We start from the raw sequence: 27,650 nt of genomic DNA, 5'->3' as shown, positions 1-27,650 counted from the left end.
AGAAATTTTTTTCATGAAAAAGGGGGGAGGGGAGGGGCAAATCAAAGTTGTCATTAGACAAATTTGTTAAATTACATCATTGAAAGTTCATCTTCTAGAACTTTACAGAAACCATAACAGAGAGATGCACACACAGCATGATTTACATACTTAAAATGAAGATCTTTGAAAGTAAAGTGAGTTTCCACTATTCCTGTAGTTTTCACTCTAGTCCTGAGAACATCCTGTTGCGTTGGAATGTAGCTGGTTTGTGCTATCCTGTCCAAGTCATTCAAGTAACTGAAGGTAAAAATAAATACTGCTTTCAGTTATTCATAAAACAGTAGCAAGACAATGACAAAAATTTACAAAAGAAGTTCTAGGTCTATTCTTTATATTGTGCTTGACTTATTTTATAAAATAGCTTTCTCTGAGAAGACAAAAAGCAAGACACATTATTCCCCTCAATTTTCCAAGTTTTTTTGAAATAAGCTTTATAGAGACACAAAGATATTTCATCCTAGAAGAAAGAAAACTTATGCAATTGACTCCACTACAAAGAATTCTTCTTTTGAAATCCCCAAATGCAAACATGGTTCCACGTACACCAATGTTATTAGCACTAACTAGAAGAACACCTTCATCTTCGTAACCTACTGAACTACAAGTTACTTTGAACTATAACCAAAGCCCCAAATTACCCTGGATTTGATAATAGGTATGAAAAGAACAACTCAGTGTTTTGGTCAGAATTAATGAGTTTAAGAAAATGCTTGATACATAACAATTAACTTTATATTGAGATTTCTAATTGCACACATATTTTACAATAGTATAATTTCATTGCCAGAATTCTTGCAATGCAGGCCAAGGAGCCCAATATTTCTAAAAACCATACAAATCTTATTTGTGCTTTTCCCATAGTAAATAGGGAAGGCATTATGTTCTTTTTTTAGTGTAACCAGAAGCAAGCAATTTTAAGGATACAATTGTATGGCTAGAAGAACAGTTTTCTTATGAAACTGGAGCAGAGGTATCTAAAAGAACAAAATAGAACAGAGGAGGCTACCAGAGGAAAGCAAGTGATCCTTCAAATTAAGTGTCCATTTTGAAGAAAGTTTATACAAGTGCTGTCTCTCAAGTCAAGAGATCTGTCACCCTGAGCTCAACTTGTTGCCATCTACTCTCAGTACCCTTAGAACAACTTCAGCAAATATGTAACAATCATGCTGGAAGTATCAGTGTTCTTTTGATACAATTTCATCACATTTCTATTCATTCAGCATGCCTATAATTACATTACTCCAGCTGTTGTCTTCTCACAGTTACCTTACCCGCATGTTGTTTATTTGTGTACAGTTACTCTGAAGAAGTACCTTATTTTAATGAAAGTGAAAAACACCTTCAAACGCTACCAATTAATTCAGAATGACAGAGCTTTAAAATATTGCCCTATAAGGCCAGTATCACTGCTATGCCATTCTTTACCACATTACCTCTCCCACAATGGACTCTTTCCTGTGACTGACTTCCATTACTTCCTGCCATCACATCTTATTTCTCACACCCTTGATTCCTTACTATTTTATTTTTTTAATGAAGTACCCTAGCATAGAAGGCACATCCTGATTGTTACCTTTGCTCAACACATTTCTAAGAGAGACCGTTAATTAAGAAAGAAAATACAGCAATGCTGAATCATAAGAGAAACTCTATTATGAACATGAAAGTAGTATCCTTAGTAATACAGATCCACATCACGTAATCAAGTTTCCTAGACATGTTCAGATACTGAACAGATACTTGAGTCATGTTTTTTTAATAAAAATGCTATTAAAGCACCTTAAAGCATTTTTGTCTTCCTCAAGAGGAAGAAACAACTGGTCAGAACATGACTCCAATTCATAATTATACCACACCTCTTCCTTTCCAACCTTGAAGCCTAGAGCTGGAGCATTTTGACCCAAGGAGACAATATCTTTTTCCAGATACTTCTAAATTTTCCATCTGCATAGGAGCAGAATTCCTCAAAAGATGAGACTTCCCTTATATTCTTTTAGCTACTACTTACAAGACAATCTTGTTTGTCACACAGTACTTACTAGGCAGCAGAGTCATTAAGCTGGTATTCTCTAGATCTGTTGAAACAAGCTTGAACTCCACTGTCTTTCCACAGTCTCTTGATAACTCCAGCAAGCTCTGCAGTCATAAATCCTTCTTCTGCTGCTCCAGCTAACACAAAGAGTTGACGAGCATCATCCTTTAGGATGTAAACAGAAAGTGGAGACACAAATATTGAGAAATACAACAGAGGAATTAGCACCTAAGAACTATATTCAGCACATAAGTTACTTTCTTAACCTGGTAAACACAAATGTAACCAAACAGAAAAATGTGAAGAAAAACAATTGGGTTTAGTGTTCTGCACAAGATATTAATTCCCACATTTTTCAATAACAGAAGACGACCAGTAAACGAAATTTCTCATTAGCTGATGAAACTTCTTCTGGTCTGTTTATAACTTGAACTAAGCTTCTAAACAGAAGCAGTAACATATTTTGTACTCAAGTCTCAAGTTAACCTTATTTGGTTATCAAAACCCACAAACTGAATAGAATGGTTACAATGCATACTAGAACCTTCAGAAATGCAGATGTATATTGATTGACTGAAGAAAAACACATTAATCACTTAAGCTTCAAAAAGCATTTTTGTTTGAAAGTGACAAATGATCATTTCTTCCCAAATCATGCATCAGGAAATAGAAAAATACTTTCCAGATAAATCAGTTACAAATATCCATTACCTTAATTATTCTACAGAGACCAAGTTTTCTTGGTAACGTGATATCAAGCAAACATTAAGATTTTTAAGAGAGAAAATGCTAGATTTTAAGACTATATATAATGACTGCCTTTGAGAGTCAGCCTAATGGAGTACAGGATGTTGGTCCACCAGTCTCCTTTAACAGAATTTGACCAGCTGGCTACCTTCATCCAATTTTGACTGAGGAAAGAAACCTAAAAATGTTAGACCTGTAAGGCATTGGAAAAAGCAGATAGCAGCTGGGTAGAGGAAAGAGATCCACATTAGTACTCTCCTGTGGGTAGCTGCTTGACCTTGGTTATTAGCTATATGTGATCTAATGCCATGATATGTCAGTGAGAAAAATCAGCATACTTGTGGCTTGTAACTACTACCCACAGTGTGTACTGTTTGTCCAATAATTAAAAGAAAGAGAACAGATGATACTGGACAGGAGGAAGGAGAAAAGAGAGACTTAGGCATATCAGCTGGGAACTGAAAGTATTTCAAGAGAGAGAAGGATTAAAAAAAAGCAACATATAAAGTTATTCTCACAAAACAGTAAGTGAAGATACAGATGCAAATCTGTAGAAAAAACCAGATCTGTCATCTTTGCTGTTCAAACAATAAGCTGTGAAAAAAACCCAAGGTCAGGATAAGCACAGAAAGTAGTGATTGTTCTAAAGATATTGTCCTCTGTAGACTTAAATAATCAAAGATTATGACAGCTAACAGAAAAATTGTTTACAGATGGATTGAGTAATACTGATATTCACAGCTTGAAAACAAAAAGCGTGCAAGTTCAGTCAACTCAAGGCAAGCTTGAAGAGATTTATATATATCTATATGTATACATATGTAGTTATACATGTGAACAACAGGTATCCGATATGTAGTTCAAAAAGACTTTTGTAAGCTAGAGTAGTGACAAATCTAAAAATGAACATTTATCAAACAAATTAACAGAATGCTGACTACTATACATGCACAGGACAAAGTGTGGACAACTAAAAAATTCAATGGATTGCACTAATAATTACATAAAAAACCCAGAGCAGTAAAGATCAAAGGGTTGAATAGTCAGATCTCACAGACTGTAGTTTAAGCTATATGTCTGCATAAAAGAAATCTGAATGACAATTCTGGTCTTGAATATTGTTTGTGTATGCAAATGCCAAGGACCTACAACTCATAAAAGCAGATCTTGAAGAGCAGCCAAGACACATGGTGTAAACAGCTTAGAAACTAACCGTCAATTCTGTCATGAATGATTACACCATTTTATACCTAACATATTCTGACTTTCAAACATACAAAATTTACTCTGTTTCAAACAGCTCTAATCTCTACATGGTCTAAAATGAGGGGGAAAGGGAGGTGGAACAAGAGAATCAATTTCAGCTTTTTAAAAGCCTAAATGTTAAAATAAAAAGTGGTCTCTGTTTCCTCTATACTTCCTCTTCTAAGGATAGCAAGTACTACAGACACCCCAAGTGAGGTAGTATGCAATGATCAAGTCCTATTTTCATTATTAACCAATGCTAGATACTTTCCTTTACTTATACTGGAATGGGGCAGCTTCCTCTCTAGGTGTCACTATTTTTATACCAGATTTCATAAATGAGATAATGTAAAGAAACTAATTTAACCATCTCTCTAGCTAATTACAGTAAATCTCACATTCAGAAAGTGGTCCATAGTCCTTTAAAGCACATTCACTAAATGTCTCTCGAAACACAGTTTCTACTTTAGTACTGAAACATCCTGTAGGACAAAGGAAGATACACCAGTCTTGAGACTGACCATTACTGAGGCTGCTGGCATAATCTGTGCTCCCTTGATTCAAGAGCTTTAAAAAAGAAAACATTCAACTCACTGCTTTACCATTAGTCTTATGACAGAAATAAGAGTATATGATTTTCCAAACAAACTTATCCCATTTAGAGTAAAACCCTCAGAAATTCCCCTCAGAAATTTAAGGAAAAGAGTCTGAATGCAACAGTTTTCATCAGGAGTTACAATTTTGAGCTTTTTCTGAAAAATGACAAAATTACAATGAAATAGAATAAAATTTAAAAAGCTATACTGTAATAAGCAAGGAGCAACCACACTTTTTTTTTTTTAAGTGAGACTCATGTATAACACAAGCTCTGAATTCCTTTCTTCATTTCTGACTTCACAATTGGCAAAAATCTAGTACTGACATTCCATAGCAATGTTGCTCTGAAAAAAAGAATCTGGACCACCAAGACCTGCCTAAGTGCAAAGGGATGGACAACTGTATTAAGATTATCCCTGACAAAAGTTTGCCTCATCATTTATATAGCTCTCGGAAGTCAAGCAACTCAGATGACTTCAAATTGATATCATATGTAAAACAGCCCTCAAAATCATCTTGTTAGTCATTTTATCTGCTAACACCTAAATTTACTCCTCCTCCGTTTTCTCTTACTATGTATGTAGTAACATGAGTCTACCATCTGCCTCTTTCCAACTTTAACTGCCAGACTCCAGAGAGGACTCCACTGCACAAATACTGAACTAACATGCGGTAAGATACTGTTGCTGCCCTGGAAAACTTTGGTCTTAAGGGAAGACAACAGCAAACATAAGAACAAATGTAGAGAGGAATAATCAATGAAAACAAAGCTTTTACTAGTTATGTTTACAATTGAAGAGGTTCAGGTAGAATTAACATAGGTACATAAAATAACAATTATCAAAGAGCAAAATGAAAATCAGCTAATAATTCACAACTGCCAGTCAGATTTAGACTTCAGATACAACTTTATGACCCACTTTACATGATCTTATGAATGTTTGTCTTCCTTATGACAATCATACATAATGCATTTCACAAAGTCAATGAAGGTATACTAATATTTATAAATTGCTTTTTAAGCAATCAGTAAGATCTTAAACACAAGACTGTCATGAATGAAGAATTTACATACCGTTTCTTATTTTTCAAGACCCTCCTCTCCTGCCAAACTGTAATTCAACCTTAACATGACAGAAAGAACTTAACCATAACAAAATATCCCCCTGACTACCTTACAAACTTATTTCAATACATGAACAGCAAAAAAATTTCCTCCATCCTTCCTGTAAGACAGACATAATGTGGCTAGTTCCTGCTTCAGAAACTGTACTCATGAGCATTCCATATTCTGACATTGATTTCTATGGAAAGAAAATAAAAGCACACATCCCGAACTAAGTTTCGATCCTATTCAGACTAACAACTTCGGTGATCAATTTCATCACTGCAACTGAAAACAAAGCAAAAACACTTAAGCTAAGCATGGAGAGATTCAGGGCATCTAACCTCCTGACCAGATACGGATGTAATCAGGGTCATCACAGGTAAGAGTATAGGGTTAGGACTGGAGAAACAATAAGCCAAAAGAATCAATTCTGCAGACCAGCTTCAATAGGTGGAATGGCAAATAGACCCATCAGGGGTTTGTATGCGAGACATTAGATGAAATGAGATGGAAAAGGTGTGGAAAAGCCTAGAAAAAGGTCTCCTATTTCTTGGGAAAAATCCTTAATCCATGTGGTATCATGAAAAAATGGGATACCAGCAACAGGGCTATGGCATGTCTCTGAGTAAAATAAAGTCCTCCACACTGGAAATCAGTATGAAATAGGATCAAGCTCAGAGGCTGGAAGTGTTTTAGGCACCACTGTGCCTATGACCTAATAGAGAAGTGCAGACAGTAGCTAGATGCCTACCTATTTAAGCTGTGTTTTTTAAGGAACACAAAGATGTCTAACTTAAATGACTTATAGAACATAACAGCCCACAAGTCCATACAAATAAAAAGACATGACTGCATAGTTTAATGCTTTTCAAAAACTCCCTAAGACTCAGATGTTTGGCACTCCAAATTTAGATAGAATTTGGAGAATTGTATCTAAGTCAAATAGTTGTTATGAATCAACCCAGCGCTGATTGCTCTGTAGGTCACTTTGCCATGCAACAACCAGTGCTGTTTAGTTTTCAATCAACCTTTTTATGCTACAAAGATTTTTGGATATCAAGAGGGTTTTTTCAGGAAATAATAACAGACAAAAATTGAAAATGAATGGATATTTCAGCTGTATATCTGTGTGTGTACTTCAATACTCACAGCCCTGGTTGGATCACCAAAGTCTATCTTCAACCTCCCCATTGCTCTAATGATAGCAATAATGGACTGAATGGTGTTACTGTAGACAACAGCTTTGTACTGTTTACATTCTTCTTCTGAATAACCAGCTTCATGGATAATCCTACAGAAGGAAAAAAAAAAATTCAGTATTCAAAGAAACACAATAATTTCTCTATCGTAGTATTAGACCATACTTACTTCATTTGTTTGACAATTGTGCTTTTCCCTGATTCACCAGCTCCTGAAAAATAAATGTGTGAATATTCATTAGAGTAGACTTTTATTAATCTTTGAAACTACATTTAGTTTCTACACTTCAAATACCTAACCAATATAAAAACCTTCAATAGTTAAAAGTACATTTGTTACAAACTGATTTTTAGTATCAAAATGCAAGTGTCTTGAGCTGGAATTTTCAAAATCAAGACATTTTAAGAACAAATCATTCAGCTCTAAAAAGTCTTTGCTTTTCTTTTTACAGAAGTGAGCATAATCTTTACACAGTCTGCTGGTGTTTCTAATGCAAACAGATGATCAGTTGTTCAACTTCAAAGGGGTCTTAAGTTCAATTCCTCTAACTGCCTTTTAATCAACATCTAACCTAAAACCTCCTTTATAAGTTCTTCACACCGTATTAATGGTCTTCAGTGTTGCAAATGAACATCTTCAAACTCTTCAAGGTTCTAGCCCTTGTAACAATTTGTTGCCCCTTGCAAGAATAAACTAACACTAACATAGTCAGACTACTTGTTGGATTGCATGAAGTTTGCCAGACATGCTGACACCATTCTCAGTGCTCAACAAATTAAAAAAAAAAAACAAAAACAAAAACAAAACCCACACAACATTAAAATACAAAGCTTACAAAAACAATTCATATGTCTGTCAGCAAGACAGGGGAAAAAAAAAAAAATTACAGTTTTTGCTGTCTCAACAACCTTAATTTACTTTACCTCCACTTTCTTTAGTCTGCTTATTTCTCTGAAAAAATTATGGAACTCTTAGAGTTGTGACCTAATCCCTTTAAACAGCATGCTCCCAGTTTGTCTCTGACTTGCGCTGAATTATCGCTCTTACAATTCCTCTTTCTCAATATGGTTTTGCAGAAGTGAATATAACCTTCACACAGTCTGCAGGTGTTTCTAATGCAAACAGATCACCAATTGTCCAATTCCAATACAACCAAAGAAAACTCTCTTCTTTAGAGGTCACTGTGACCACAGGAAGCCACTGATAAAGACTGTATTTATTCATCTTCAAAAAAGGGCAAGAAGGGGGATCTGAGGCATTATGAGACAGTCAGCCTCACCCTGATCCTCAGACTAACTATATAGCAAATACTTCTAGAAGTCATTTCCAGGCACATGAATGAAAAGAAGGTGACTGGGAATTGCCATCACAGATTTACAAAGTGCAAACTGTGCCTAAATTGATAACTTTTCATGAGGAAACAGCTGGTTTTGGGCTTGAAGGACACCAATGGATGTCATTTACTTTGACTTTAATAAGACTTCCAATGCCACCTCCCATAGCATCCTTGTACCAAACTGGATAAATATCAACCTCAGTATGTCTGAAAATCTGCCTAGACAGCCAGACTTAAAGGCTTGTGGTCAACAGTTTAAAATCTAACTGGAAGCCAGTTAGAAGAGGCAATCTTCAGCAGATGATACTGGGCTAATACAGTTTAACATCTTCATCAATGACCTGAAAGCCAGGATGGAATGCACCCACATCACATCTGCAGACGACATCAGCCTAGCAGGCCAGGAAGTGGTCACGATGCTATTCAGAGGGTCCTCAACAAGCCAGAGGACTGAGCTGACAGGAATCTCATGACAGTGAACAGAGACAAGTGTGAAGCCCTGCAAGCAGCACAGAATAACCCATGCAACAACAGAGACTTGGGACTAATGGGTTCGGGAACAACCTTGCAGAAAGCAACTGTGGGAATCAACAACCTGAAGAGTCAGTAGCAGGCCTCTGTGGCAATGAAGGTCAACCACATACCAGGCTGCTGCACTGGGTCTGGCTGGGATGGAAATAACTTTCTTCACTGCAGCCCATATGGTGCTGTGCTTTGGATTTGTGGCTAAACCAGTGTTGATAACACGCTAGCATTTCTGCTAGTGCTGAAAAGTGCATGCACAGCATCAAGGCTTTTTCTCTTTTCCACCCTGACCCCACCCCTAGCAAGTAGGCTGGGGGTGGGCAAGACACTGAGAAGGGACATAGCCAGGACAACTGACCCAAGTTGACCAAAGGGACATTCCATACCACATGATGCCATGTTCAGCAGTAAAAGCTCATGGAAGGAAGAAGGAAAGGTGGACATTTGTGGTTAAGTTGCTTGTCTTAACCTTTGTTTGTCATAATCTTGGGAAGGATGGTTATGGTGAAGGGCCTAAAGAACAAGTTTTATGAGGAGCAGCTGAGGGAACTGGGTTTGTTTACCTGGAGAAAAGGAGGCTGAGGGGAGACCTTATCACTGTCTACAAATACCTGAAAAGAGGTTGTAGCAAGGTGGGTGCCAGTCTCTTCTCCCAGGTAACAAGCAATAGGACAAGAGGAAACATCCTCAAGTTGCACCAGGGGAGGTTTAAATTGGATACAAGGAAAAAATTGTTGACTGAAAAGTGTTGTCAAGCATTGGAACAGGCTGCCGGGGAATTGGTTGAGTTATCATCCCTGGAGGTATTTAAAAGATGTGTAGATGTGGCACTTAGGGACATGGTTTGATGGTGGACTTGGCAGTGTTAGGTTAACAGTTGTACTCAATGATCTTAAGGGCCTTTTCCAACCTAAATGATTCTGTGATTCTTCCCACACAATGATTATGTATGCTGAGGCCCTGCCTTCCAGGAAGTGGCCAAACATCTGCCTCCCAATGGAAAGCAGGGAATTAATTCTTCTTTTTGCTTTGCTTGTGTGTGCAACCTTTTGCTTTCCCTATTAACATGTCATTATCTTGATCCACAAGTCTTCTCACCTTCCTTCTATTTTCCTCTTTATCCCGAGGGAGAGGAGAGTGATCAAGCAGCTGTGTGAGTGTTTGGGTTGACCCCGGCCAACAGCTACCATGGCTGCACTGGCAAAACTGCAGTAAACAGGTCAAAAGAACCTGCTATTCCCCAGCAGTCAGCATTCATGATGCTGTCTCCAAGTACTGCATTCTGTTTCCACCCTCAGCACCCAATAACTGAGATACTGATAAATGAGACAAAAAAAAAAAGGGTCACTTAGTTGATTAGGGGGCTGGTGCACATGGCATACAAAGAAAAACTACACAGAATTGGGCTTTTTAATCCTGGAAAGACTACCAGTGCGCAGGGGCAGGAGGGTTGCAGGGGTGGGGGTGGCAGTGAGGTGGGGTGTGTGTCTAATTGCTATCCTCTCCATAAAACCCACCTAAATACAGCTGAAGACAGAAGCAAACTTCTCAGAGGTACACAACAAAAAGATGTGAGGCAATCAAGAAGCTGCAGTACAGACAGTTTCAGAGAGATATAAAGGGCGGAAGGGAACCTATCCCCATGGAATAGGTTAAGCACTGGAACTAATTGCACATAGAGGAAGTAGAAACGCAGCCTTGGAAATCTTCAAGATTCAACTGGACAAGGCTCTGAGCAACCTTCTCTATTTTGATGTTAGCCTGGCTTTGAGCCAAGGGTTGAGCTAGATGACCTCTAGAGGTTTCTTCCAACTTAAAATATTATTTGACGCTAGTCTAACAGTATATTTCTACACTTTGACTACTGTATAGCGATGCCTTTGGGATATTTCTCCTATTAAACCAAATATGTAGCTTCATGACAGGCTCAAGCCAATTTAAGACTGGCTGCCAAAAGTTGTCCCACCTCCTCCCCAGCATTGCTGCTGATGTGGCTAGACTTCCCTTCCTCCAACACACAGCAGAATAAGTGTTAACTGCAACAGGAGCTAGTGTCCTGCAGAATTAAGTAGCCAAGGAATAGAGCAGGCCTGTCAACATCAATCTAAGATTGCTTAATGCCATCTTTAGCTAATATCCAAGTAAAAGACTTATTTTTTATAAAACTTGAAGTCTTCTTCAATAGTTCTCAGACTCTGAGCTGCCATGGAATTTCAGCATAAGTATATTAATATAAACAGAAAACAGAGACACCAGTACAAAAGTCATTTGTTATTGTGACACCTGATGCATTTATAAACCAAATTAACACTTAAACTGTAAATACCTAATTATGCACTTGAGCACAAACAGGTGACAAAAGTTTAAAGATTAGCTTTATTAATAAAATTTCTATAATTTGCTTTGGGCTAATATTTTCCTTCAAACAATCTGAATAAAGTATAAACCCCTGCATTCAACAGCAACTTTGAAGATATTAAGAAATATTACTACAGCATTTAACTTACATAACCTTGTGAAATGCTCTTTCTGTCAAATATTCACCACATTTGACTAACCAAGTAGGTCAGTGTCAGGGCTAGTCACAGTATCAAAATGTAATTATTTTGTAATACATTTTCTACTCAGTTTTTCCCAAGTCAGATATGCAAGTTTTTCTATGGTGTTAGAATTCACATGTATCAAATACCTAGAATTCTCATAAAAGCCTTCTCAGTAACATAACCATAAACACTCATAATACATATGAAAAAAAATTAAGTCATCATTTATTACAGAGTACCTAACACCAACAGTGAGTTCCTGGAACATGCATTCCTCTCTTCTATTTAATGGAAAATAGAAACAGTTGTATTTGGTTTGCGTTTTTTCTTTAACTGCGTGCTAAAATGCCTGCAGCTTGCCTAATAACCTTTGCAAAGTATGTAAGGAAATTACACCTTACTGTCCCATAATGAAGGGAGATTCATTGGTTTTGCACTCCTGAATGCAGAGCTTAGCCAGGTTTTCTGATGGATGCATTTTTAAAATTTCCTCCTTTATCTCAGTGTGAATAAGTTGTCCACACAACAAAATGAGAAGTAACTCTGTTTTAGAACGTTTTAGACAGGAGCAAGCAGTATTAAATATTTCATGTGACAGCTGCATATAAAATGTCAGAGCTAGCTATACTGTCACAAACAACCCCTACCCAGATTTAGACAGACTTGATTGTATGTTCCTCAATCATCTAGTAAAGGATGCTATTTATTGCCTGCTAAAGCGTGATACTTGATTTCAGCTTCACTACTGCCAATAATTTGAACAGACAGTCTTATTGGCTCAGTTACTATTTATGTAAGCATAAAAAATATTAATAAAAAGACATGACGGTTCTGCTCAGACTAGAAAAACAGCAGTGTATCAGTTCCGAATTTGAGAGACTCGTGAGCATTTTTTGTCTGCTTAGTTTTAAATGAAAGTCTAAGCTAACTGCTTGGTCATCACTTTGACAAAAGAAAGTTTTAAAAACTGATGAGTATTTTCATCTCCCTTGCACACTTTGTGTCCTTCATGCACTACTCGCATTTAAAAAAAAAGAGGGCAATACATGCTATGAAAATCCAATTTAAAGCACAGAATTTTAAAACTTTTATTCACCTGGTTCAGTAGGAATGTAACTTCAAAGTCTAACACTCTTATTACACCTGCTTGCCAAAAAGCAGGTAGATCCTTATGCTTCATTATGTAGACTGACAAAGTGTGGTAGCAAAGCATGTCCAACTTAATCAGCACAATTTAACACAGGAAACAGCAGAACCACATTTTCCCCCACAGATTCTACTGTAACTGAAGAGTTTTCTGCCTTCAAAGTTTAGTAATCAGGCTCTACCTTCACACATCAATACTTCCACAGCTAGTATTGGTGCTATCCAAAGCAGTCATTTACCTGGATCCAGCATGAGTTGTGATAGCACTTGGTGAATTCATACCTAGCACATAAACCCAGGCCTATACTAGCCCTATCATACCATCCATGGCACAGTCAATCTGAAGCTCAGCTAAATAAGAGGGACTACATTTGTATTATAATTATTCTTTTCAACTTTGGAAATAGAGCAAAAAAATCAAAGCATCTTCATGCTCAAAAAACCAACCAAAAAGACATTTAACAGATCAACCGCACATATAGTACTCTGAAGGAACAGAGTAGGGCTAGCAAAGCTCAAATAAATTTAAGAAACAGCTGAAGCAATATTTTATTCTCCAAGCTGCTATTTGGCCAGTTATACAAGAACTTACTGAAAAATAATAAGGCAGACTAGTTTGGACTCAATGATCTTAAGGGTTTTTTCCAACCTAAATTATTCTATGATTCTATGACTCACTACTATGAAATTGTAGCAAACATTTTAGACAGATTTAATATTCTTTTACTTTCCAAATGGAGCAGGTCTGTATTCAAAAAGAAGTGAAATAAGTATTTTATCATTTGATTAAAAATAACAGGTCAGCAAAAATGTTACTTTAAACTACTCATAGTGTCTCATGATTTATTATCCCACACACTGCCTACATAGCAAGCGTTCCAGAACTACAAATTTCTGGAACAAATGTTTTATGCACCCAAGCACAGAAACTGCTATTTGTAAGTGCTGAGATCTTAATAGTAACATTTCTAACTTGTGAAGCATTTACTAACTGTTTACTGAAGAAACTAATCAAATACCAAAATAAAGAGCAATGCAAACTTCCAAGTTCACAGTATCCCTTTTTGGGGGAAACCAACTGTCAAGTACAACAATTCCTAATAGCACAAATATACTCCTTGCAACACTAACACAGAAAAAATTGTATATATATTTTTTTCTTTTTTTTTTTTTTTTTTTTTTTTTTTGGGGGGGGGGAACCAACACCTAGATTAAGAGAAGAATTAGATAAAAACTGAAGAGTAGAACAGGGCTGGTTTTGAAGCACCAACTAAGTTGGACAAAGGAACAGAACGCACAGACAAGTAGAATAGTCTTGTACGTTGCCAGAAGTTCAAGTATGGACAAGAGTAATTAATATAAAACTTTCAGTAGATGCTTGTCAGCTTTTCAGACTGTAAAACAGGAGACTTGCACCAGATTAACTTAAACATAGACACATAAGTGAAATTTAAAATAAAACACATTGACTCAAATTGTTGGATTCACCTACTGTAAAGTGCACTCCCCACAACTCTCCTATCCAGTGTTCTGTCAGATGTTAGTATTTCACAGTAGAAGGGGCAAGATGAATGTGCCTGTTCCTCAGCTGTCACTAGTCACAGCACAAACTAAATGCCCAGTGATTTCCACTGTTTCTGCTATAGGGCCAGTAATCTCTTACAAAAGCACACGGCAAGCAGATAGCTTGGAAGTATAATCTCTCAAATTTATCCCCTCATGACCCATTACCAGACATGAGACTTAAATCAGAATTCAAGCTGCTAATCATTGTTACTATATTCAAAATACATCAATGCTAGCACAAGAAACACACAGTGGAAACTTGTTGCTACACATCTACTAGACAGGTTGACCACTAAATTAAACATTCTCTCACACCAGCACCCACACCGCTCTATCTCCTTGCAAAATTTCTTTTTTGTCTTCTGTTCCCACTCCCCCTTTTTGAAACCACCCAGCAGTTACACTTCTTATCTATCACCATCTTGTATTCTTCTAATTCTGAGACAGCTGCTGCCACTGACAGAGTTTACGTCCCTTTTCCCCTTCCCAACTGTTTTCATAGAGTCAACTGAAGGTTGGCAGTACTCATTACTTAAAGGGGCATTAGTCTGTGAATTTCCATAGCTACTGGAATTTGAATGTGCCAGGAAACTTTGAATGAGTTAAGAAAGAAGCTGTGTGAATAACATCTGGAAGAAAATATTTCAGTAACTTAGCCATGTAGTAATAGAGTGTGAATCCCAGATTACATCACTGGTTGAAACCACAGGACTGACAGATTCTAAAATTGTGACACTGACTCAGATAAAAGATCTGATATAATCTCAAGGTTTCAGTAGCTGCATGCTGGCTTAGTTCTACAGAAGAAACACCATTTAAACCTGTAAGCCACTGTCACTTTTGTAAATTCCGTAACAAATCAAGAATTAATTACAACTAATTATTTCTTTCCTAGGTCTTCAGTATTGCTCTTAGAAGATGTTTAAAATCAATAGTATGCAACAAAATAGTAAATATATTATATATAAAGCATCATTTAAGAAAACTTAATATAAAACATTATCTCAAGAAATGCATATTAACTCACACTAGCATCCAATGTGTCTATTCAGGTCTAGACCTCCAATAAACGGCTTTAAATTTCTCAGATACCTAGGCTATTACTATAGTAAACACATCAGCAAGTGACAAAGACTGTATTAATTAGTTTGGTACTGAAACAACAAAGAAAAAAGTATGGTTTTATATTTAGTATAACCTCTGGAACTCAATGAATTCTAAAAAAATAAAGCTTATGGTGAAACGAGCACACACTCCATTTTGTAAACCTTAAGGTAACTTTCATTCACATCTTTTTAAGGTTTTATGAAATCTTTTCGCTTAGAATTTGATGCATGTGACAAACAGACACCTTAGTAGAATTTTTTTTGGTGCAATTTTATGTACAACACAAATGCATGCAGCTTTCGAATACAAATTATATCTAGCTCTTCAAAAATGTTCTTATATTTATATTCCTCAACTGTTTCAAATTACTGGCTGTACAGCTACTGCTATATAGTAGGAACCCTTTTATCGTTATATGCATCACTTCTAGCATAATCATATTGTGGACTCATTGTTTCACTATAAAGGAGAACAATACAATCCAAATTGTCATATTTCAGAAAGAAGATGTATCTGTTGAGAATATACAAGAGATGTCTTAAAAAACAGTATCATTGCCTTCTAGAGGGACAATGCCATTGCACTTTAAAATCTCTGAAGCATTTTCTTCAATTAAGATATAGGCACAGCTTCCTTTGTGTGAGGTGCCAAACCCAGCAGGACTGTGACAAGCTGAGACTCAAACATTTGGAAATAAACCTCTTATGCCAGAAATCAAATAAGGGAATGAATGCACATTTAGAGATGAAAACCACATAGTAATCATGCTTGCTGCCTGACAACTATATGCCACATCACCAGTGGCTAAGAAAGTTTGCGGCTCCAGGTCTAACATGTCAATGCTGACAGCAGCTTGGTAAGATTATCAGTTGACTACTTAAATGTATCAAAGGCCAGCCCCCATACTACTATCCTCTAAAAGACTTGGGAATTTCCTCAAAATCCAAAGTCCAGAAACTTGTTAGTGTTTCTAATGGAACTTCACTAATAGCAAATAACTGATCTTCTCTTCAAAATCAAGATAAGATTTAAATTTGTTACTTTAAAAAAAAAAAAATCAGTGGTTATCTTCTTCCATACATAGTAGCATGCTTAGAAACAATCACTACATAATTTGAAATCATGGTATGAAAAAAACATGATTAAAGACCTTCTAGAACATGAGTTTGAGTGGATATTGTATATGACCACACTACATGAGATAAACGCTGAGTGCTCCAACAGAAAGAACCACCTCCTTTGCTCTTACGATGTTTACCAAGAAAGTTACTGTCAATTTCTGCCAACAGAGTACAGCATGCCTCATCCAGACCTCCACATATAGATCTAATAAACCTTTAGAAATCCAGAGTGCCCTGACATTTTTCTTGACAGTGTGGTTGGCCTTCGTGGCCTTTTACTGTTCACTGAGCTATAAATACGGTGTGGAAAGATGGTAGGTTCAGTGACTGAGATACCAGAGAGACCTTCTGCTACTCAGCAGACTATCATTAATCACAATCAAAGACACTTTACAAAAGATTCCCCACTGCAACAGAGGCATACTTTATGCAGGTTATTCTGGTGGAGAGATACAACAAAAGAACTTGGAATTCACAGCACATTTTCGTCTCAGGCTCCAGTGCAATTCAGAACAACACTACTGTTTTATTCTCTCCAATTGTGACAGATCTGACTGTCCCTGCTACCTCATATTACCATGTAACTGTACAAAGAGTTAGGAAAATCAGCAAAGTGTGTGCATTCCTATCAAAATAGGAAAAATATCTCTCATGTAAAACTCAACTGATTTTATTCAAAGCTCTACTTGTCATGTAACACCAAGGTATTATTATAAATGGGTACTGTCAAAGTTTAGTATAACTGCATTTGCCCTTGCATAAAAGTTAGCCCATTATTGTAAAAGAAGTGCAATAAACTTCAGTTCACATAAATGCTCAGTCTCCATCCACACCTAAGTGTTTTTTTATCTTGTAGCTCAGGGACTAAGATCCACAAAAATAAGGAGAATAAGTATATTAACAGTTGACCTAAATTCACTACAAAAAGGTCTCCACCTCCACCAAAAAAATTGTAAGGACTTACACAGTGACACAGATTAAAATGTTAAATGAAAAGATCTAGCTATCCAGACTGATCTTTTTCAAAAGCAAATGTTTTCAGAACACTTACTTGTATTTGAACCAGGAAAGAAAATTCATGTGTATACTCAACCGTATTCTTCCGTTACACGCACATGCATTTTCCACACAAAGCTACCTAAAGGTAGATTATTATTTGTAGTTAACAGTACTAAACCAACAATCTGACTTTTTTTTGTTGTTCAAACACTTTGTATTTAACTGGTCTCAAATTAAACTGAGGAAGCTTTGAAGCATGTAAAAATTTCAACCCAATAGGCCCAGAAGGCAGGACTAAGATAGATACCTATGTAAATAGCAGCTTGTTAGGCCTCAAACAAGTATGTTGTCAAAGCCCGATCCAATCTAACCCCAAAAGGTCGTATGTTCCAGAACAGCAGACAGAGAAAATAACCTAAGCAGTCTCTCATCTAGGAATTAAATGAGAACCTTTGCTAGCAAACACTGAGGCACTAAAGCATATTAGAAAGAATCCCTGTCAATGTCTTTAAGAGCTTTAGAAAGCATATAATGGTTTTGCTAAGAGTTTACTGGATTTATTAAGGATCAGTAACTGAATCTGCATACAGCTGAGAAATCCACTTTCAAAACGCTTCAAGAAATATTTAATGCATCAAGAATACAGACAACACTTAAATGAGACTTAGCAGCTTATTTTCAGTCCATCCTTGTACAGTAGTATATCACTGGTAGATTCTGAAATCAATGAGCACTCAAAATAACATTCGATTAAATAAAATCTATAAATATTCAAGACAATTGTCTTGTTTACTCCAAATTTTGTTATTGCCAGACATTTATCTCCAGTCATAGCAAATTTTAGAATTGCATTCCAATACTACATTCCCACTGTTTAATATTAGTACAACTTTAGTGTTTTAACTGGAGACTAATGTCTCCATTCTCCTCTCTACTGTTTGGACACTGAGCTGGCAGTTACACGTCTTGTCCACTACCATCTTGCGTTCTTCACAAAGTGCTAGACAGAAGAGGATTCTTCCTAGTCAAGCCTACGACCTGTAAGTTAGGATAGCATAAGGAAACATAGGTCAGAAAGACACTCCTTGGACTTGGAATGAAGACAAACTCCTACCTCCATTTTCCAATAAAGTGCCATAATCAGCACACTCCTTGAGAAAGACTGGCACCATCTCCTATTCCAGCAATGAAGTTTTAAAATAAGTGGGTTTTGAATAGAGTTTAACATGTCTACCAACTGGAACTTGCAGCTGAACACAATTTCACCTTATTCCTAATCCAATACTACAGTAAACGGTGACATAGAAATGCAGAAATTGAAAGAATCCTATTCTGTACCCATATTCCCCTCCACACACTGCTATGCATTTCCAGTACTCCATTTGCATAAAGTGTGTATCTCTGCTTCTCATCATGCTTTTATTCAGGTCCTCACCAGACCATTATGAAATACCAGTCAAATTGACCACTCTACCAGCAAACTAAGTCCAAACAGGACAGCCAATTTGCTATTATTAAACCAGCACAAAACAGAATTAAGCATTTAAAAGTGCCAGGGAGAAGGCAAAACCATTCAGCCAGATGCTGCAAGAGCACTCTCCTTTTTAGCAACACAGAGCTTCTAGAATGGCTCGACTGCTTATTAGACAACACGCACTGCTTATTTCCAGCATTCCGATATGGATTTAGAAAGTAGGCAAGAACATCTTGAGTTTTACTGAAAACTAACAGCCCCCCCCCCCAATTCAGAACCTCCTTACAATCATGATGGGTAACAACTCATATTATGAGCCAAACAACTACAACAGCTTCATCCATGTAAAAATCCAACATATAGTTATATGCAAGAAATTATTTTTTCAACTTTGCAAAGGGAAGATGGGATACAGGCAGACATTTGATTTCAATAGTATTTTCATTTCAAGAAACAGACCATATTAAATTCTAGAAGATATTAAGAACTATAAACCTGCTTCACAGCTTCAGCAGGAATTTTCATTACAGTACATTGATTTCCTCTTTAAAAGCAATCTGTTTAGAGCAATTATTGTAAAGACTTCTGTCCATTCTGGTTGCCTAGATACTGTTATATTTCACTAAAGATTTAATCAGGTACCTTTTCTAAGTATATTATGCACTTCAAATGCAATACCACATTTCTAGGAAGCATATATGAAAAAGTAATGAGGTACAGTTTATTTCATAAATTGAAGTACTGTATATTCGAATGGTGTTGATTTCTTTAAATAAGTAGCTTTACAAAAAGTATTTTCTAATTTCAATATCAATTTAGATAGGTACATATAATATTGCAGTTTACATGCATCTCTAAATATAAATACATAGCATCCATATTAACATATATGTCAACACCACTACTTGATTTATTAAGTTGATACTTAAACATACATGAAATTGTGTTATTCAGAGCTTCAATGACCTTTCAATTACCAAAGGCTGGAAAGCAATTTATTGCCTATCGTACGTTTAAAAACAAATCTCTTATTTAAAGAATTGGTTCTTAAATGCTCTATGTCAATTACCCCCATCAGTTGAGATCCTGAAAGAATGGTATCAAGACAAATTTTTAAAAATTACACAGAAATATGGTTTTCAAGGAAGGGGCTAGCCATCAATTAAACCAAAATGAAACAGAAAGTCAAAATTTGACCTGAACAGATAACATACTTTCAAATCAAAGAATAACGCATATGGGTATCTGTGACACCAGATGATTTTTAGGCCATTTTGCTGTGACAGCATAAAGAGATACATGATACTTTACCTACTGTTACTTATTCAAACCATAGATAATTCCAGATTTTGAAGCTGGCTCCACAGCTTTGCAAATTCCAAGGGCAAAGCCATGATGAGGGGAAACACCTACCAAATCCCCAACTCTTACCACTTCTTAAAGCTACACCATGAAAGGGTTATGAACAGTCACAAACATGGGTAATTAGTCTATGACATCGTATCATTCCTTCATTTCCCACCCTGATTCTCATTAAGAAATCTTAGTTTGTCTTGTCGACTCCTACTTAATGGACAAGGAAAACAAAATATGTTTAGCATTAAGAAGAGAGGAGTTCAAATCTTTTATTGCAAAAGCATACATTCCCAGTATATAAAAGCATCTCAGCAAAAAGTTTATTTTTGTCTTAATCATCTAATAAATTTCAGTGTCTTAATTATCCTTCTGCTCAGAAAAGTCACTAAGTTGTGCCACTTCAAAAACTCTTCATTTTTCTGAATAGTGCACTTAAAACTTCTTGCTCTCACAAGTTCAAAGTTCTGATTTTTCCAACTGCTCTCTATATACCTTACCAACTTAAATATTGTTTGGATACAGAATCTCTCAGGTAAAGCCAAGTAAGTTCCATTTACAGGATAACAAAACAGTAGTTTACATACACAAAGCCTGAGGTAACAGTAGGACACTGAGCAAATGAGGGCAATAAATAGAACAGCTGACCTCAGTAAAACTGGACAATGACTAAGACTCAACCAAGTTTTCATCAATACAGGTTCACCTATACATATCTTGGAAAAAACTTTTAATAGCTAATTATCAAGTCAGTTCAGATCTTTATTTCAGCATTTCCATGGCAGAAAAACTTCATACTTAACAGAACATCTTAAATATCTCTTTTTCTACTTCCAATTTTCTACCTTGACATTTGCCAGATAGCGATTACAGGAAACGCTGCAGACATCCATCAAGCTCAGCAGCAAAACTGACTTCAGAATTTCATGCCCTCTGAAGCCAGACTCATGGCTTGGTTTCAAAATATGTAGCCATACTTTAGGATGTGCCAACTACTCAATTCTTCCTTCTCAGAGGACCAAAACAACTAAAGGGTAAAATGTGGCAGCAAAAGAACAATCCACTTTGCAATATGATTATATAAATCACCACAGCCTAACTATAGCACAAAGCCCAAGTTCAAGTTGTGCCAACACAACTATGCAAGGAGCTATACTGCAAACTTCAGTTCTGAAGTGAATTAAAAATAACTTCACAAAAGGAGGTTAGCTTAAATGCATGATCATTTCAGTAATATAATCTATAGGACTGAAGTAAACTGTCATACCAGCACAATGATGATACAATACTGTGCTGCCACAAAAAGTAGCAAGAAACTGATTAAGTCAGTGTATTACAGAACTTATGTGTAGTCCTGAAACACCACTGATGCTAGGAGTGAATGGCTTACCAAAAAGTACCTTACCAGAGCTTTTTTGGTCTCTAATTCAAGGGGGGGGGGGGAACAAAACAAAACAAAGCAGCATTACATTGTTTTTAAAACACAACTTCAAGGAAAATCTTTTTTTAAGCTTAAAATGTTTTCTAACTCTTAAAATAAAATATAAGAAAAAAACTTAATGCCTGATGCCAAAGATAAGTTAAAGTAATTTTTATATAACCATAACTACACTTTGTAATCGAGAGACAAAAAAGCAAAGTCACTTTTACCGGTATCATGACATGGTACAAAATGTACAGTTTCTCTTTAGCCCATTCTAAAACAACATGTTATGAAGTAAATTTTCTCCTAAGAATGTTAAAGAATAAAAATCATGATATAAACATAAATGGTGATTTTAGAAAGAAACTTCCAAAAGGAAGATTTAAAATAATAATGCAACAGATGACCTGAAATCACTACAGATAACTTGTATTGTAGTGAAGAAGTCTATACACACATTAAAGACCAATATTATGATGTAGATTATTACACCAACATTCAAATATAAAGATACAAGCATAAAAGAACCCAAACTGCAATTATACAATCACAACCATAACTGAATGGCTGTGTTTTCTGTACATCCATGAGCCTCCTTTCACAAAAGCAAGGGAGATTATTACACTATGGGAATCTAGCAATTTTGACTTTGTTCTTTTAAAGTATTGTTATATTTAGTACAAAGGCTTGAGGATTTAATTTACTTAACTATACAGTCGGATATAAAAGTCCACATAAATAACATCCTGATTGCCAAAGTCCAACTTAAAATGCAAGAGAGCTCCTAGTTCAGAATTCCTGCTAAATCTAAGCAGACAGGCAGAAAGTCAGGGCTGGTGGTGGGAAGGGAGCAGAGGCAGACAGACAAGACCAACAAGCAAAAAAAAAAAACCCAATCAAACCCACCCAAACATTAAACACTTCTTTTAGGTATCACAAAACAGCTTTTAAATAAGAGGTGAGCTTTGTAAATATCTATATAGTTGTCTCTAAAGGTGATACAGGAAATGGTTTGTCAGAAATGTTTTAGACTAGGCTGGCATAACAAAGATGAGGTCAACATCTCTGAAACATGCAATGCTTGTTTGTGAGAACAAGGCTTTTTTGACAGCTCCCATAAATTCAAGCTTCTAAAGTCATTTTTATTTGCAAATGTGGAGAAAGACAGTACTCTGGAGGAAAGGCAAGAGAAGTAATAGTACAAACAGCATATATATATATATATATTTTTTTTTAGTCCAATGTGCAGTCAGGTCTGGAAGAAGTCAGGTATTTCCAAGGACTGCAAGGATCATGCTGTTGAACAGATGAATGTGCAGTGGGAGTCAGTTGACTGAGCAGACAGAAAGATGCAGGTCTGTAACAAAAGAAAAGCAAGGAAAAATAGATGCCCGAGATGTGAAGATTTAGAAGAACAACTGAATAGAATTGTTCTAGTTACTGCCTTAAGGAACAGGAAGAACTGCAATGAAAAAGATTAAGAGCAGTACTCTGTCTTAAATTAAAAAGCAGGTATCTTCAAGATTGCGACATGCCAATGTTCCAGTACAAATCACAAGGATCTATTCAGGAATAGAAAAGTAGTTCTGTTGGTCATGAGTATAAACGTATCCACTGAACTGAAATCCACAAATGTGATTATCTAGAAAAAAGACAGATAATTACAGTTGTCAAATATATCGTCTGTGGCCTCCTGGATCCCAGGATCCACTCCTAAAGGATGTTTAGGACCTATCTATTGCCTTTTTAATTCAAGACACCAAGAACTTTAACACTGAATTTGCTATATGAGGTGAAGAATGTGATAATTCACAACACAAAGTGCTAATAATCCTATAAACTCATGCTGCTGGTTTGAATGTATTCATAAAACCTGATGAGTTAACCTCATACCAGAATGTTTTCTACTAAATGAGGTACTGCCTGTTCTCCTGCAGTTGGCATAAATTCAGTCTTATGTGCTTTAGCTAATTCAACAGAAATGTACTTGCAAATCCACACCTGATCTGGATCACATGTATATTAATGCAGCACACAGATCAGTCACACAGAACAACCATCTCCTAAGATGAGTAGAATTACATTCATTCTGCAAGCATTAATGGAATTTTTATTTGTTGAACACTAAAAGTTAAGATGAGGAACCATGGAAGAGAAAAACAACTTGGGTCTACTACTTTCTCTACTTGAAAGCCAGCCAAAATATACATTGCTTTTCAGAAATCTCACTCACACTAAGTATATGAGCTTATCTATAAGAAACAACAACAAAAATACAATAAAACAAAATATTACTTCAAACAATTAGGAAAAAGAAGTTTGGGAACTATCAACTTGACATGAATATTGAAGTGCTTAAGGAAAAACACTTTTGTATGTTGAATTTTTAGTGTGGACAATATACTAGACTGCACTTATATTTTTTGTTGAGTTCCCATGAAATTTAAGTATTTGTCACACATTGAAAATAATTTTAAATTAGAGAAGCTCATTTATTTAATGATTTTAAAAAAGTAAAAGCAGCAAATTCCATGTATAAATGAGCATTTTCCATTTGGCTTACAAACTATATGCTCAAATTCAGCTTACTTCTACTAATGAGGATGGCGCTCAGAAATTTTCCAGAAAAGGTTCTCCTGCTGTTGGGATAGCACATTGAAGTGCATAGAATTACAAGGTTAAAATATTGTTATACATGGCTAATGTTCAGAATCCCATATTTTTATTCCAAATGACCTGCAGTCAAATTTGTACAAAATGATGCACCAGTTTACAGGTATAACAAAAGAATTTAGATAATCCAGGCCAATAGTATTTTGCACAGCTTAAATATGCCTGCTTCTTCTTAGAGAGAGAACAACAAAATATAAAAATAACTGATCAGTGATATTGTTCACAAAGTCATTGTCTAGGTACAGCAATGTCACATCTATCTCTTAATTAAATCACTGCAATTTCCTGTTTTAGAAAAACCTTTTGAAAAGCATATAATGGAATAAATTAAATTTAAAGGCTAGAAATAGACTGATTTTATAAACACATCTTCCCTCAGTTGAGCATTCTAACTCAAGATGCAGCAGGATTCTCTAATCACCACACAAAAATATAGTTTTTATAGATGCTGGAATAAATCTGTCTTACTGGGTCAACAGGTATACAGCTACTACACGCTCTTTTTCTACATAAGCAAGGTATTTTAGATGCTTCTCGCACATTGTATTTTCCTGGCAACAGACCACAATTTGTACTTTTCCTTTTATTTCAGTATCTTTTTAACAGAACAAGCCCATAAATAGATGTAGGAGTACAACCAAGTAGATGATAAACTATGACATATGGGCTGAACAAGCAATTGGGAAAGTGAGCACTGAGAAGAAAGTGACTCTAGTGGAAGTAACTTTAAATAGTTTTGCCATCAGATAAAGTATTCACATAACATTTAAGACAATCTGACACACTTGCAAGGAAAAGTAACAGAAAAACTTTCATTCCAAGACATGTGAAATAAACAAATGCATCCATGGGTGTATATACGAAACCTCATTCCGAGTTCAGTAAACACTTAGGTAATTTTTGTTTAAATGATGATTCAAACAATGGTCCTAAAAGAAGTTGTTAGCCAGCTAGTTTTCACAGCTCTCTTCAACAGGGGAGGGGGAAGTACTAAACCAACCGAGCTACTGCTTAGAACACTATGAGAAAACACATTTGAACATTTGTTCCATATCCTAAGGTTTCATGAGATTCCAGCAGATAAATGTACATTCCTCAAAAGCTTTTCTGTATTAGAAACACAGAATTTATAAAATTTAAAAATAAAAGCTCATAACATAGGACTTTATACAGAAGAGCATTAAACAACTGAAAATAGCAACAAAATTCACTCTCAAATTCAATCCATCTTTCTATAGATGCGGACTTTATCCATATCCACAGAATATGATGAAAGATACGAAGATGGCTACCAAACTACACGTACTAAAAGTTCCATACAAACCAGAAAAATACTGAAAAAATAATTTTAAATGCCTTGCCAGAAAACACATAAAGCATTACTTTGCCACATTCAAAAAAGACAATAACATCTTCTGCAGTACTGCTACTCATCACATACAGGAAAACCTTTCCATGCAACAATCTGAGGATTCCAAAGGCATACAGGACTAGGCACAGTACCAATCAAAGGCCTAACGCTTTCTGGAAAACAAATCAAAAAGAAAAGCTTTAATTGTTTCTCTCACAAGAAAAATTTTAAATCTATAAACACATTTTAGGACATTTGCTTTTCCCATACTAGGTTTATTTCATCTCTTCATCTACACATGCAAGTGCTTCAGTTTCCTGTACCTTTCTGGAGCTATTTTAGAATTTAGCAACAGAAAGAAGTTATTTAAGAGGTCTACTACAATGTTTGTACTGAATAGAGCACTGTAGATGAGCAGTGTAGCAAAACCAATATCTAGGGGAGTAACAAATTGGTCAGTCATTTAAAAAGTTTGCCTGAAACTATAGCTCTGGGAGGGGAAGGGCAGCACGAGGAAAGCTGCAACTCAACAGCTTTTTAACTCCGGATTAGAAGGATCCAGTCTGGTTTAGCTCGGTGGCATACACTGCAAAACTCCTTCTCCCTACAACATTAATACAATGCAAATCTTGCGGCATTCAGCTGTCCGCAAGTTGTACAGTAATTTTAGTCCTGCACGAAGGTATTTCTAATTAAAACCCTTGCTTCCTTTTTTCTTGTACAGTGATTTTTAAAAATAATCTTACTTATCTTTACACAAAAGCATATCACTTAAAACATACAAAAAAAGCTAGTTTCAAGTACTTGCAAGCAAACCTCAAGAACACATGATAGCATACTATGTGAGTCACTATAATATATATTTAGAACCTCCATCAAGGTTGTACTTCCCGCTGTAAGATTTCAGCAACATAAGCAACTTCCACAAAACTGAAACAATGCAGAAAGTTAAATGGTACTTTGCCTTGTGTTCCTTCGATGCTTTCTGCACTTTATTCTCATAGCAACAGTTTAGGAGATGTTCAGGTCTACAAGAAACATTAAGAGCAAACATCCTGCAACCTAAAATTTCCTTCCTCTGGGCAGAGGTCCGCAGAATCCGCGTCAAAAGTTCGAGATCTCATCCCCTTCGTATGGAAGTTAGGGTCCACCCTAAACAAAGGCCCCGGGACAAACTACGCCGCGCCGTTTCCCCAGAACAACCCCGCCTCTAAGCCCGAAAGAAGCCGAGGCGCTCACCTGCGTTAACAGGCTGCCGTGCCTCCCCTCACCCCGAAAACTTCTGAGGGGCCGCGAGCACGCACCCCACTACGGCAGAGCGGCGTTGCCTCTGCCACGTTACCTGAGGAAAAGCATCCCAGCGCCCAACCACCCTCCCCGCCCGAGACGCGGGGCCCTCTCTCCTCAGCCATCCCCGGGTGCCGCAAGAGCTGCGAGCCGGCTCGGCGGGCACCCGCCCCGCCCTCGCGGCACGGGGGCCCTTATTACCTCAGGGCTGGGAGGCGAGCGGGCACCTTGCCTCAGGGAAGCTCTCGCCTCAGGGAAGCTCTCGCCTCAGGGAAGCTCTTCCCTCCCTGGAAGGCGGGGGGGGGGGGGGTTTCTTCGGGGGGGCCCTTACCTCACGGGAGCCCTTACCTAGGAGGAGCAGCTTGACCTCCCTGGCCGCCTTCTCGCCATCCTCTCGCAGGTTCCTGTCGATCATCTTGCTCCTCTCCACCGCTGCCTTGTCCTCGGCGCTCAGCGTGCAGCCCATTTTGGGCAGGGGGCTGTGGTACCGCGCCGGCAGAAGAGAAGCAAGGGAGCGGCGGGGTTTCGCGCCCGGGGCCGCCGGAGAGGCGCTGAGGAGGGAGGGGGAGCGAGCGCCTCCCCGCTCTCTTTCTCCTTCCCCCCCTCCCTCACCTGAAACGCAACGGCGGCGTAGGCACCACACGCCGCGTTCACCTCACACGCAAGCAAGCGGAGAGGAAGAGAACGGGGCGGGGGCGGCGAGGGGAGGCTTGCCCGAAGCCGTCCCCAGGGGAAGGCGGAGAGGGCAGAAGGCAGAGGGCCGCCGACGGAGGCC

The 27,650-nt window shown here is 37.2% G+C and overlaps 1 protein-coding gene across 1 annotated transcript in view; it reads right to left on the bottom strand.

Moving 5' to 3' along the window:
• Positions 1-27,443, bottom strand: part of GNAI1 (guanine nucleotide binding protein (G protein), alpha inhibiting activity polypeptide 1) — a 36,644-nt gene extending 9,201 nt beyond the window's left edge. Inside the window, exons 1-5 of the mRNA XM_010580934.1 lie at positions 27,224-27,443; positions 7,140-7,182; positions 6,921-7,062; positions 2,082-2,239; positions 151-279 (exon numbers count right to left, since the gene is read on the bottom strand). Of these exons, the coding sequence (XP_010579236.1) occupies positions 151-279; positions 2,082-2,239; positions 6,921-7,062; positions 7,140-7,182; positions 27,224-27,341 (590 nt within the window). The 5' untranslated portion in view covers positions 27,342-27,443. The remainder of the gene's footprint in view (positions 1-150; positions 280-2,081; positions 2,240-6,920; positions 7,063-7,139; positions 7,183-27,223) is intronic.
• Positions 27,444-27,650: the final 207 nt, after the last annotated feature.

Source organism: Haliaeetus leucocephalus, unplaced genomic scaffold (assembly GCF_000737465.1).
Source record: "Haliaeetus leucocephalus isolate CR32 unplaced genomic scaffold, Haliaeetus_leucocephalus-4.0 Scaffold751, whole genome shotgun sequence".
Classification (NCBI taxonomy): Eukaryota; Metazoa; Chordata; class Aves; order Accipitriformes; family Accipitridae; genus Haliaeetus; species Haliaeetus leucocephalus.
This window is presented reverse-complemented; position numbering and strand designations above follow the sequence as displayed.